The sequence below is a fragment of the Pristis pectinata genome, chromosome 2 (genome assembly GCF_009764475.1).
Source record: "Pristis pectinata isolate sPriPec2 chromosome 2, sPriPec2.1.pri, whole genome shotgun sequence".
Taxonomy (NCBI): Eukaryota; Metazoa; Chordata; class Chondrichthyes; order Rhinopristiformes; family Pristidae; genus Pristis; species Pristis pectinata.
The window spans coordinates 77,402,101-77,414,310 of NC_067406.1; the positions used below are offsets into that span (position 1 = coordinate 77,402,101).

The 12,210-nt window shown below is 41.0% G+C and overlaps 1 protein-coding gene across 5 annotated transcripts in view; it reads left to right on the plus strand.

Annotated features, from left to right (window-relative positions):
- The window catches only part of kcnip4a (potassium voltage-gated channel interacting protein 4a), an 850,536-nt gene that overhangs the window by 482,491 nt on the left and 355,835 nt on the right, over positions 1–12,210 (plus strand). The window contains exon 1 of one of the 5 annotated variants that reach the window (XM_052032139.1): positions 300–618. The exons of the other annotated variants lie outside the window; for them this stretch is intronic. Within the exon in view, the coding sequence (XP_051888099.1) occupies positions 561–618 (58 nt within the window). The 5' untranslated portion in view covers positions 300–560. Of the gene's footprint in view, positions 1–299; positions 619–12,210 lie in introns of those variants that run through there. 5 annotated transcript variants of the gene reach the window in all.

Consider the following 12,210-nt stretch of genomic DNA (forward strand, 5'->3'; position numbering starts at 1 on the left):
TGAATAACATTCAAGCAAATAATTTCTTAAAACAGCTGACTCCTCATTATATGGAATAATCCTGTATAAAAAATATCAGTTCATATTGTTTACATGAAAATACAAAAACAATATAAACTCACATTTATTCATGACTGAGCACCATATTGCCAACAAAAGTTGCCGTGGATCTTCCTGTGGAAGCATTAGTGACTCGCTGTGTGACAAGTTACTGCAGATACAGTTGGTACAATTAATCAAAGTGCTCCGTTACAATGGCACTAAGCTGAAATATTTCAGTGACACAGCTCCCACTCAAACATGTTTTTGAGCTGTGAATGAACACGTCAAAATTAAAATTCCGATGAGCAGTAGAGTTGAATAATAACATCACAGCAAGTACCCCGCAGAGTGTTGACAAAAGAAGTCTTCAAGCTTTATATGCACCTTTATCTCTGCTTTCAAACTGTGCTTTGATTTTTTTTAATCACCGTATCACAAGCAAGACATAAACATTAGCTATACTCTCTGTGTCTGTGGAGAGCACTGGCTGCAAGTTTTCTGATAAAAAAGCACCGAAGATGGGGGCTCTGATGGGTACTTTGTCATTCCAGACGAAAGAAAGGAGTCGACGTAAAGGTAGGCAAAGTGATGTGTTTATCATGTATTTGCTGATGTTAGTAAACTTTCACAGAGCAGCATAGCTCCTGCTGGCAAGTGTAAAGGTATCCCCGATGCTCCTGTTCCTTAAAGAGGTTGTTGTTAAAATAAATACATCATTTAGTTCTGATTGTTAATTTTAATGTAGGGAACTGTTCTGTAACTCTTTTTCTAAATGTTGAATGTTTGCTTTTGATCATTTGCAGTAATTGCATTGAAAGATTACAGTGTATAATAATCTATTCCGTGGCTCACCAGTATTCTGCAGTTGCGTTGGCAATTCATTTTTTAGTGTTTGCTGTGCTTCAAAAAGTCTTCCATTTGTGTGACTCAATTGATGTGATTGCTTTAAACATATTCTAGTCCAGGCAAAGGGATCAGAGTCCAAATCAAAGTGCTGTAATTAGTAGATCAGTTAATGGGCTATTTGATAGAGTCCAGGTTTTATTTATATTTTTCATTGAAATTCATGTGACTTATTTCATTCTAAACCACAAAATTATGGAAGTGTAATCAGTGTTCAAGCAAATTGGTGAAAACTTATGTTCATATGAATGCTCTGCACAATTCTACAAAGCTAGTTTTATCTATGGCTGGATTCTGATGAAGTCTTGCTCAAATTCAAAAGACATTGCTAAAGTGATGTTACCAAAATGGCATACCTGCATTTACTTGCAGAGCACATAGAACAGATCTGAGGAAATACAGTGGACCTTCCATTTTTTCCCATTCTTGTATACCAGAACAACACTTTAGTCTTCTGCGTGGTATTGATTGGGTCAAACTAATTTGGTCTTTTTGTTAAACATTGCAGGTCTCCCATATACCCAAAGGCTTGAAGTTGTCACTGATGCTAAATTAGTTATTAAATTCCTAATGATTTTTTGGTAGGTATTATTGTTCAAGGGACACCTCAAATCATAGATTGCAAGGAAATTTAAGAAAGGCAAAGAAGTAAAAGGATGAAACTTTTTAATACTTTTTCTCTTTTTACTCCCTATTTTTAAACCAATAGTGATTAAATTAAAGGTTTATTGAAAGGCTATGCAATGAACAATACAAATCTGTTATGCATTGTTTAGGCTGACAGATGGAAAATAAAATGATCTCTCAGTTGACATTTTAGAGATCTTTGATTATAAAAGCACATACCAATACAGGAGAACAAAAACAAGGAAACACGTATGTAAACATGTAGTATTTCATGGTCTTACTGCTTTTAGATGAGATACTCTGGCAGCATCATGTGGCTCATGTGAATCATGCTAATATCAAGAGTTTTGTGTGTGGATTCTTATCCCCTCCAATGAATCTGTTGTTAATGCAATTCCTGTCAAAATGAGGGAGGAGTCCAAAGCAAATCTACATCTTATGAGCAGGCAGGGGATTGGCAATAATGCTTCTCTGGTTATTACTCTGCTGAATTTTCCCCATCCTATGGAGGGAGATGGCAAATCTTTGGTCAGTGAAACTCAGGACAACAACTGAATAAAGCAGGCAAGGCCTTTTCTCTTCATGGTATTATGCACTGATGCGTCTTTTTATCTCATTTTTCAGGATCCGGGCTTTGCTGGCTAGGCCAGCATTTATTACCACTCCCTAATTGCCCTTGAGAAGGTGGTGGTGAGCTGCATTCATGTACCACTGCCATCGTTCTGTTGAATAGGGAGCTTCAGGATTTAGACCCAGTGACATTGAAGGAATGGTGATATATTTCCAAATCAGGATGGTGTGTGAATTGGAAGGGAGAACATGTAGTGGTATTATTCCCACATACCTGTTGTCCTTGAGCTTGGTTGGTAGTGATGGTAAATTTGACAAGTGCTGTTGGAGTAGCCCAAGCAAGTAACTGTGATGTATGTTGTTACTGGTAATACTATCAATTTATTAGGGAAATGTGGTTAAATATTTTTTCTTATTTGCAATGAGAAAATTTATTCCATTTGCTCAGACATGATGTGGCCATAATTCTTTTGAACTCAAGGTACAGATAGAGTAAAAGACAATGGGGGGGGGGGGGGAATGGATCCTCTGTTCATGGGCATGTGCAGTGGAAGCAACAAGGACAGTTCTCCCAATAATCACCAAGTATTTTCTGGACACATGTGCTTACTGTGCAATTGTTTAAAGTATTTCTCCAAAACGGATCAAATTTAAATTCCTGAACAATTCCCTAATGGGGAAAAGCAACCTGTACTGCCAAGTTATTTGCCTTGTAAAATATTTATACCATGCAGGTGGCTGCCTTAAAAAGCTACTGTGGTCTTGTACTTGTTGACCTTGGCACATGCATAAAGATCCCACAGGGAACTTGTGCTGTGCTGAGCAGTCACTAGGTGTGTTTGCTAAAGATTAATTGATCTTGATGCTGCTTAACCAGTTGTTGTATAAAGCAATTACTGGAGACCACCACCATAGCATGACTGTTTTTTATAAGCTACTTTCACGTAGAGCAGAGAGGATGAAGCTTGTTGCTCACAAACCTTGTCATCTAGCTCTACGTGAAAGTAACACTACCGTGGGCTGTTATTGAATTGATCTTCTTGTATTAGGCACTTGCTTGAGGTCAAGGATGATTCATTTCTACCCCTGCTCCATGGTGACTGATGAGACCAATGTGGGACCCGCAGACTCTGCCACAGGTTGAGCAGGAAGTGTGTGGCAGTGCAAATGAATAGATACTGTGGGAGATGGTGTGCTTCTTCCACCATTTGCACTTGCTTCTGTGTGCTCCCACTGAAGACACTTGAGACTCTCAGCACCAGTTGCTTAGGAATTTAAATTTGAACACTTTTAGAGAGGCACTTTAAACAGATGCATAATATGCACATGCACAAGTGCCCTTAATATGTTTAATGAATTCCAGGAGTCATTAGAAATGGTACGTATTTTCAAGACAGAGACACAAGAAATTCTGCAGATGCTGGAACACAAGAAATTCTGCAGATACTGGAATCTGGAAATGCATATTTTCAAGGAAACTTTGAGAAAATCCTTGAAATGTTTCATCTGTCCTCCAGGTAATCTCTTGCTGCACCAGAATTTGGAGTATAGTGTTGGTTTCGGGAGGCTTGTGTCAGGTATGCAAACAATGTGGCATGTCCATCGGAGTACAACTTAAGCCTTTGTGCTAGGGATGTTAGCCTGGGAGAGGATGCTGATGCTGGATCAATTATCCTGCCAGTGGATTTGAAAGATTTGGCCGAGACAGCATTAGTGATTGACTCCCAGTGCTTTGAGTGTACAGGAGAGTAGGGATCTCAGCACATCAGTAGACCATGACCTTTGTGCCAGAATTGAGGTCATAATCTTCAAACATTCTTTTCCTCATATGGCAGAGGATGTACTGGTGCACTGAAGATGGTGGGGAATTTCAGTTTTGACTCTACCTTTACTGTTGGAAACTGTGCAGCAGGGGAACAGGGATGCTTAATGGTTCTCTCATATGTTTCAGTGAAGGAATTGATGATGACTTGGGGTCAGTCTCCAAACAATAGCATATAGAAGTGCTGTCTGCATCCTGTAGCTTAATGATCAAAGATGGGGCGACCGTGGTTCTGGAGTGGATGCAACGTATATTGAACAATTTCTCGCTTGCTTCACTCCAGCAGGAAGATTGGTGGTGTGGTGTAGGATTGCACTAAGGAAGAATGAGAAAGATGTTGGAGTGTTGACACAGTCTTGCTTGACATCAGTCTGCTGTGGACCTGTAGGTTAAGATGACAGCTTGCAAGCCATAATGTAGCAAACATAAAATGGAGATGAATTCCCCCAAGCAGCCAAATGTAAACAGTATACTCCATGGACCCTCTCTAGTCAAAGCTTTCATGAGGTAAAAAGGGACCATGCATAGAAGTTGATGCTGCTCCCCAAATTTCTCCTGAAATTCCTGCATGGTGAAGGTTACATTTATTGGTCCTCTAGAAGGATAGAATCCACACTGCAACTTTGGGAGCAGCTCATTGGCGCCTAGGAGGAGGTGGTGAGGAGAATCCTTGCAAGGACATTCACAGAGTCATAGAGTTATACAGCACGAAAACAAAACATTCAGCCCAACTTGTCCATGCCAACCAAGATGACCATCTAAACTAGCCCCCTTTGCCTGCATTTGACCCCTATCCCTCTAAGCTCCTCCTATCCATATACTTGTCTCAATGTCTTTTAAATGTTATTATTGTACCTGCCTCAACCACTTTCTCTGGCAGCTCGTTCCAAAAACACACCATCCTCTGTGTGAAGTTGCCTCTCAGGTTCCTTTTAAATCTTTCCCCTGTCACCTTAAGCCTATGCTCTCTTGTTTTTTGATTATTTTTCCCTGTGAAAAACAGTATGTGCATTCACTTTATCTATGCCCCTCTATAAGGTCAGCCCTCAGTCTCCAATACTCCAAGAAATAAAATCCTAACCTGCGCAAGCTCTCCCTATAACTCAGTCCCTCAAGTACTTGCAACATTCTCGTAAATCTTCTTTGCATGCTTTCCAGTGTAATGATGTTTTTCCTACAATAGGCTAACCAAATCCCTACACAATACTCCAAGTGTGGCCTCACCAACATTTTGCACAACTGCAACATATCCTATTCTCTATGCCCTGACTGATGAAGGCCTGCATGCCAAAAGCCTTCTTCACCACTCTGTCTACTTGTGACACCACTTTCATGGAACTATGTAGTGGTACTCCTAGGTTCCTCTGTTCTACAGCACTTGCTGGGGCCCTACTGTTCACTGTGAAAGTCCTACCCTAGTTTGACTTCCCAAAATGCAACACCTTGCACTTATCTGAATTGAATGCCATTTGTAAATCCTTGGCCCACTTACCCAGCTGATCAAGATCCCCCTGTAATATTTCATAACCTTCTTCACTGTCTAGAATAGCACCTATTTTAGTATCATCTGCAAACTTACTAACCATTGCCTTGTACATTCTCAATTATGTATCCAATTATCTAGCTCTCCCTGTATCCCCTGCGGTCTAACCTTCCAGACTAGACTACCATGCGGGACCTTGTCAAAAGCTTTGCTAAAGTCCCATATAGATAATGTCCACCACTCTGCCCTGATCAGTCCTCATGGTTACCTCTTCAAAAAACAGATTTGTGAGACACGATTTCCCATGCACAAAGCCATGCTGTCTATCCATCATCAGTCCTTGTGTACCCATCTACATTCCTTGTACTAGTTCCTGCAATTGGCTTTGTCTTCTTGAGGATGGTCACAGTACAGGCCCTTCGGCCCACAATGTTGTGCTGACATTTCATCCTGCTCTAAGATCTATCTAACCCTTTCCTCCCACATAGACCCCACTTCTCTATCATTCATGTGTCTATCTAAGAGTTTCTTAAATGTCCTTAATGTATCTACCCCCACAACCTCTTGTGGCAGTGCATTCCATGTGCCCACCACTCTCTGTGTAGAAAACTTACCCCTGATGTCCCCCTTGTATCTTCCTCCAAACACCTTAAAATTATGTCCCCTCATGTTAGCCATTGTCACCTGGGAAAAAGTCTCTAACTGTCCACTCAATCTATGCCTCCTATCATCTTGTACACCCCTATCAAGTCATGTTTATGGCATTGCTGAAATCCACAGAGTATCTTCCTTTTCCCAAATGTGGGAGGTAAGGTTGTGAATTTGTGACTGAAGATTCTCCCTGACAAGTTTTAGAGCTTCATCAGGGATGCCATTTTCTCTCAAGACCATGTTCTTTATCAGTTGATATATGACCCTATCAATTTCCTGCCAGTCTTTGATGGTGGTGAAGATGGATTTGATAGCTTTCTTTGGGATGGAGTCAAAGATACTGTTGTCAAGAACATTGCCATTGTTGAAGAGTTCTTTGAGTTTTCCTGCATTTCTAGTTCTTTGAAGTGATCCTTCCAGTGGATGCTGACTGCCCTTCTGTCCCTGATAAGCTGTCCTCCACTTTTGTCTCTCACTGGGATATGTCCTTGGGTATTTAGGCCATAGGTGGCTGTAACAGCACTGAAGAATGTGCATGTGTCAGTGGATCTCCAGTGCTCTTTCCACCCATCATTTTTCTTTAGGTAACAGGTTTTTTGTTAGACCTCAGCCATAATGTGCCTGTAGAACTCTCTTCATCTGAGGCCTGGTGAAGTTTCCAGTCCATAAACATCTTGTGTTTTTGCTTAAGTAATATCTGGACCTCTTGGTCTTTCTCAAGTGTTTTTTGATAGAGCAGCCAAAAATCTTCACAGGTAGTGATTATGATGGACTTCAGGGCAGAACAGGTGCTGTTGGTGGGGTGGTTGGGTTGTCTTAGAAAGGCTAACATTGCAGGGTCTTTAAGACCTTCAACATTGATGTTTTGTGGCAACACCCTTGTTACTGCCATTGTTTTTGGCCAGGCTGATGCAAATAACAGAGCAGATTGAGTGGGGATCAGTCCAACAGCCATCAATACCTGCTCTTGCTCAGATGGCAACTTGCTCTAACAGAACTGATTAAGACAAGAATGTGCTTCATGCATTTTGTCAGGAGGATTCCATTGTGGTTAACTTTCCCTATTCCATTCTTGATCATACCTTTCCAGAAGTTTGTGTACTTTCCAACCTGGCATTGAAGTTGCCCAGGAGGATCAATTTGTTTCCCTGTGGGATGTAGGCCAGGGTTTCTTAAAGTCAGAGTAGAAGTTCTCCTTGGCTACACCTGTGACTTCCAGGGTTGGGAGATATGCACTGATGACTGTACAGTGCTGGTTCCATGTTACAGTGAGACTAAGGGCCATGAGATGTTAACTTATCCCACAGGAGGAGTCACAGAGATGCCAGACTAGCTTATTCTTGATAGTAAGACCCACCCCGTGGAGACAGGTTCACCCTTCCAGAAGAAGATGTACTTACTACCTTTGTCTTTGACTGTCCATCTCCTGCTAGCTGTGTCACACATAAGTTGGCAGTGTCAATGTCAAAATGTTCAAGTTCCTGAGCTATTATAGTCAGTGACATTCAGCTCTTTTGCTGTACAGTTTGTCTATGAGGGTCCTAAAGTTCCAAACTTGATATTGAGCAGTGGAGGTTACTAGTGGGTGACTTCTTTTAACGTAGGATAGCCTTTGCTCACAGATACCATGCAGGTTTAACTGAGTGAAATCCTGGCCCAGTGGCAAAGGGGTTCAGGATGACTGGAAGTCATGCCCTGCTGCATGAATGTTAACATACTTACATAGGTGGATACACATGTGGGCATCTGTCAACACACACACACACACACACACACACACACACACACACACACACACACACACACACACATGCACGCACACAGGTGGACTCAAGCACAGACACCTATATCAATGCTGCCTCCTTGCTCTCCCCCATCCACCTTTTCCTTGACTTTTCCCATCCTTGATCCTCCCTATTCCTGTATTTCCTCCCTTTTAGTGTCCCACATTCTTGTAACCTCTTCCCATACCCCCTCAAACTCCCTTCCCCCACCTATTCTCCCCCTTCCCCCTTTCTTGCACCCTGATTGTCCAGGCAACCCTTCCGCCCACTTCCTCTGTCCTTCTTCTCTCCCCCACCCTCCACTACTTTATTGCTCCATAATACACACACACACACACACACACACACACACACACACACACACACACACACATATATATATATATATATATATATATGTGCGTGCGTGCGCGTGCGTGCGTGTGTGCGTGTGCGTGTGTGTGTGTGTGTGTGTGTGTGTGTGGGGGGGGCACAAATACACATGACCTTTCCTACACGTTATTCCTCAGCCCCCTCCCTGTCATCCACCACTCCGATCTCCCCCCTTCATCTCCCCTCAGCTTCCTCCTCCTTCACCTACTGCTTTCCCTCTCAATTCTGCAGCTCTATCACACAGCCTCCAAACCTCCATTCTTTAACTGCTGGCCACTCGCTCTCTCGAGGTTCCTGCAGCCATGCTTCCTGAAGCCTAACCCAAAACTGCTGCACTCCTCCCAGAACTACTGGGGAGAATCTTCAGCTGCTCACCCAGTGCTGGCAATGTTGTCAGGTCGCCATCTCCTGTTGCTCCGTGGGTGGGTTAATGGACCCTGGATTGTGCTTTCCCAGCCGAAGGAGGCAGATTCATCCTTTGGGAGTGGGAACATCTCACTGGGCCATTTACAATCAATGGCTTTACATCTTCCTCCCCATCCCAAGAGGAAGCCAAACTCCTGCAACAACTAGGGAACTGCCTCTGGAAGCACAACAAGGGGCAACAATTTTTGCAGTTATTGAAGTGAGGCCTATAAAATCTTAGCCATTTAGCTGCTGGCATATTTGTGCCAAAATAAACGTTTTGTGGCTTCCTGAACATGCCAACCGTACCCAGAAATCCTTGTTTGATTCCCACCAGTTTGGTGTGGCGCAGTGACACAGCTGGTAGAATTTCTGCCTCACTGCTCCATTGACATAGGTTCCATGCTGACTTTCAGTGCTGTCTATATGGAGTTTGCGCATTCTCCCTGTGACTGAGTGGGATTTCTGCGCATGCTCCAGTTTCCTTCCACATCACAAAGACGTGTGGGTTGCTCGATTAATCGGCCATTGTAAATTGCCCCGTGTGTAGTAGAATCTCAAGGGTGGGGGGAGGGGTGGAAATTGATGGGAATATGAGGAGAATAAAATGGAATTAGTATAGGATTAATACATGGACCTGGAGGACCAAAGAGCCTCTATTCATGCTGAATGACCCTACCATTCTAAGCTTCATTTCTATGCCACAGTACCGAAAGGGCTTGGATCATGTATGACTGTGATAAAGATAATCTATCCTTTCTTGTTCTTCTTGAACTGTCTGCAGCCTTTGATATGATTGACCTTACCCCAGTTCCTCCATTGTCTCTTGGAGATCGTCTGGACAAGGGAGTTAAATCCTTATCCATTCACTTGTAACCAGATTCACCAATAATGCTTAGTTTTTCCTGACCTCATACCATTATCTCTCAAGTCAGCCAAGGATCTATTTTTAGACATATCCATGCAGTACAAGGTGAGAAGAAATATTATCTAACTTAATACTGGAGAGACCAAGCCATTGTTTTTGGTACCCACTAAAACTGTTCTTTAGCTCTCTGTCCCATCTCTCTCCCAGTAGACTGTCTGACACTGAACTAGACAGTTTGGCATCATATTTTACCCTGGGAGGACCTGTAGATTACAATCTGTAGCATCATTGTGACCATCTATTTCCCACCCAATGATACCCATACCAGTCTCAGCTCAGTTACTGCTGAAAATCCCATTCATACCTTTATTACATTCTGCTTTCATTTCTTATTTTAATATACTCATTAAAACATTCATCTTCAGCCACGCTTTTGGCATCTATGCAACTATCTTATGTGGCTAGCCATCACATTTTAGTTCAATAATTCCTCTGTATAGTACTTTGGTACATTTTTACTTTATTAAAAATGTTGAATAATTGAGAGATTTTTTTTGTCAAACTGAAAGCTGCCCTTTAATATTTGTGAAAGTAATGTAAAAAATATGAAAATATGTGGACTTACTTTTCTATTGTGATGAAAATAGTTATTTGATTTTGGCTGTATTTAAGGGCAGCCATTGAAATGAGCAAATGCCATTTTCATCCAGCATGAATTTATCAACAGCATGACACAAAATAGTGAAATTGTGATGCATCTGTCACAGTGTTTATTGGGATATGACTATTGAAAATTGTGAATATCTGTGAAATAGGGTTGTGTTAACAATCAGTCAATTTGGGGATGTTATCAGGGCTCAGATGTGTTAGGTCAGATAGGGTGTGGTTTGAGGAGCATAAACATTATGCAGATTCAACAAGTTCCTTCATGTAACTGGCTTCATTTGAGACTAGTATTTAAGAATTGGTTTATTTCCTTATTTAAATTCTCTGTCTCTCTCTCTTTGTCTCTCTCTCTCTCTTTCTGTTTCATTTTCATTTTCATTACAAGCATTATCGTTACAGCTTGTTCTCTAATATATACAGATTAATAAATTGGGTAATGTGCCTAAAATATTAAAACATGATATTAAACATAACATAAAATGTCTTAAATAATAGTAAGAAAATATAGATCACAATTGGCTGGGGATGGTGATAAACGTTTCAAGCAGAGAAAAGTTATTTCTCTGGAGGGAAGGAGAAAACACAAGGGGATCAACCCACACAGATTTTGTTTGCTTTCCTGCTATCTAGCCTGAAGCAGCATTCACTGGGGACATCACAGAGAATCTGAAATATGAAAAAAAAGATTTTATGAAATATTTAAAAAATTGAATTTTGTAAACTAAGTATGCCAGTGAGCTATGCTGCAGTCTTGAATTATAGAAACTTGTTCTTTACCAAATAGTATAGATGAAAGTACTCTGGAGCTACTCATATGTAACTGAATTAATTAAACAAAAGTTAGAGGCATAGAATCATAAAGTTATACAACACAGAAACAGGCCCTTAGGCCCAACTCATCCATGCCAACCAAGGTGTCTATCTGAGCTAGTCCAATTTGGCTGAATTTGGCCCATATCCTTCCAAACTTTTCCTAACCATATACCTGTCCAAATGTCTTTTAAATATTGTAATTGCACACACCTCTACCACTTCCTCTGGCCACTCATTCCGTATACCCACCACCCTCTGTGTGAAAAGTTTGCCTCTCAGGTCCCCTTTAAATCTTTCTCCTCTCGCCTTAAACCTATGCCCTCTTGTTTTAGACTCCCCTACCTGGGAAAAAGTCTGTGACCATTCACCTTTTCTGTAGCCCTCCTGATTTTATGTACCATGATTTTATAATTTGTTATAACAAAATCAGAAATGATGAGGATACTCAGCAGGTCGGGCAACATACGTGGAAAAAGAAACAAAGTTAATATTAAAGGTTGATGACCAGTCATCAGAATTGCTTGACCTGCTAAGTATTTTCTGTTTTAATTTCAGATTTTCAGCATCTGTAGTATTTTATTTTTAAATAATTAATTGCAGGGCAGCATAAAGATTTACTCAGTAATTTCAATTACTTATAAAAAATGTTATTCTAACTACCTTACAATGAGTTGAATGGAAATAGGATTTTTTATTTGCTCATTACACTCTCAGTGTCCTTGATCCTGTTTTGTCCTGCCTGGAGGTTTTGCACTATGGAAGATAAGATAAAACTCTAAGAAATAATTGAGACCCAGTGTAATGGAGTTGAAACAGATTTCCTGAGGTTTCCATTGGTCTCCCACTTGTCAGAACCCATATGGTGCATGTCCATTGGAACATTTTAACACTTAGTTTTTCAGTTACCTAACAAAATAGAGGTGGCATTGTTGATGATTAATCAAAGGTTATGTTGCCTTACAGCGATGTTGGAAGATTCACAAGGTATTACTTGTTGATAATGTATTTGATAATGTGTTGACAATCTAATTGCTCCAAATAGTCACCCTGATCAATTCAAGGTCAGTTGCTGGTACTCTGAACGGGTCAATTAGAGGTTAATTGCTGGTCAGCACTTTACAAATCAGCCCAAAAATGCCAGCAGGACTTCTCTTTATCATATGTTTTAACCAGTTTCTAATAGTGAAAGCAAACCTTATATGTG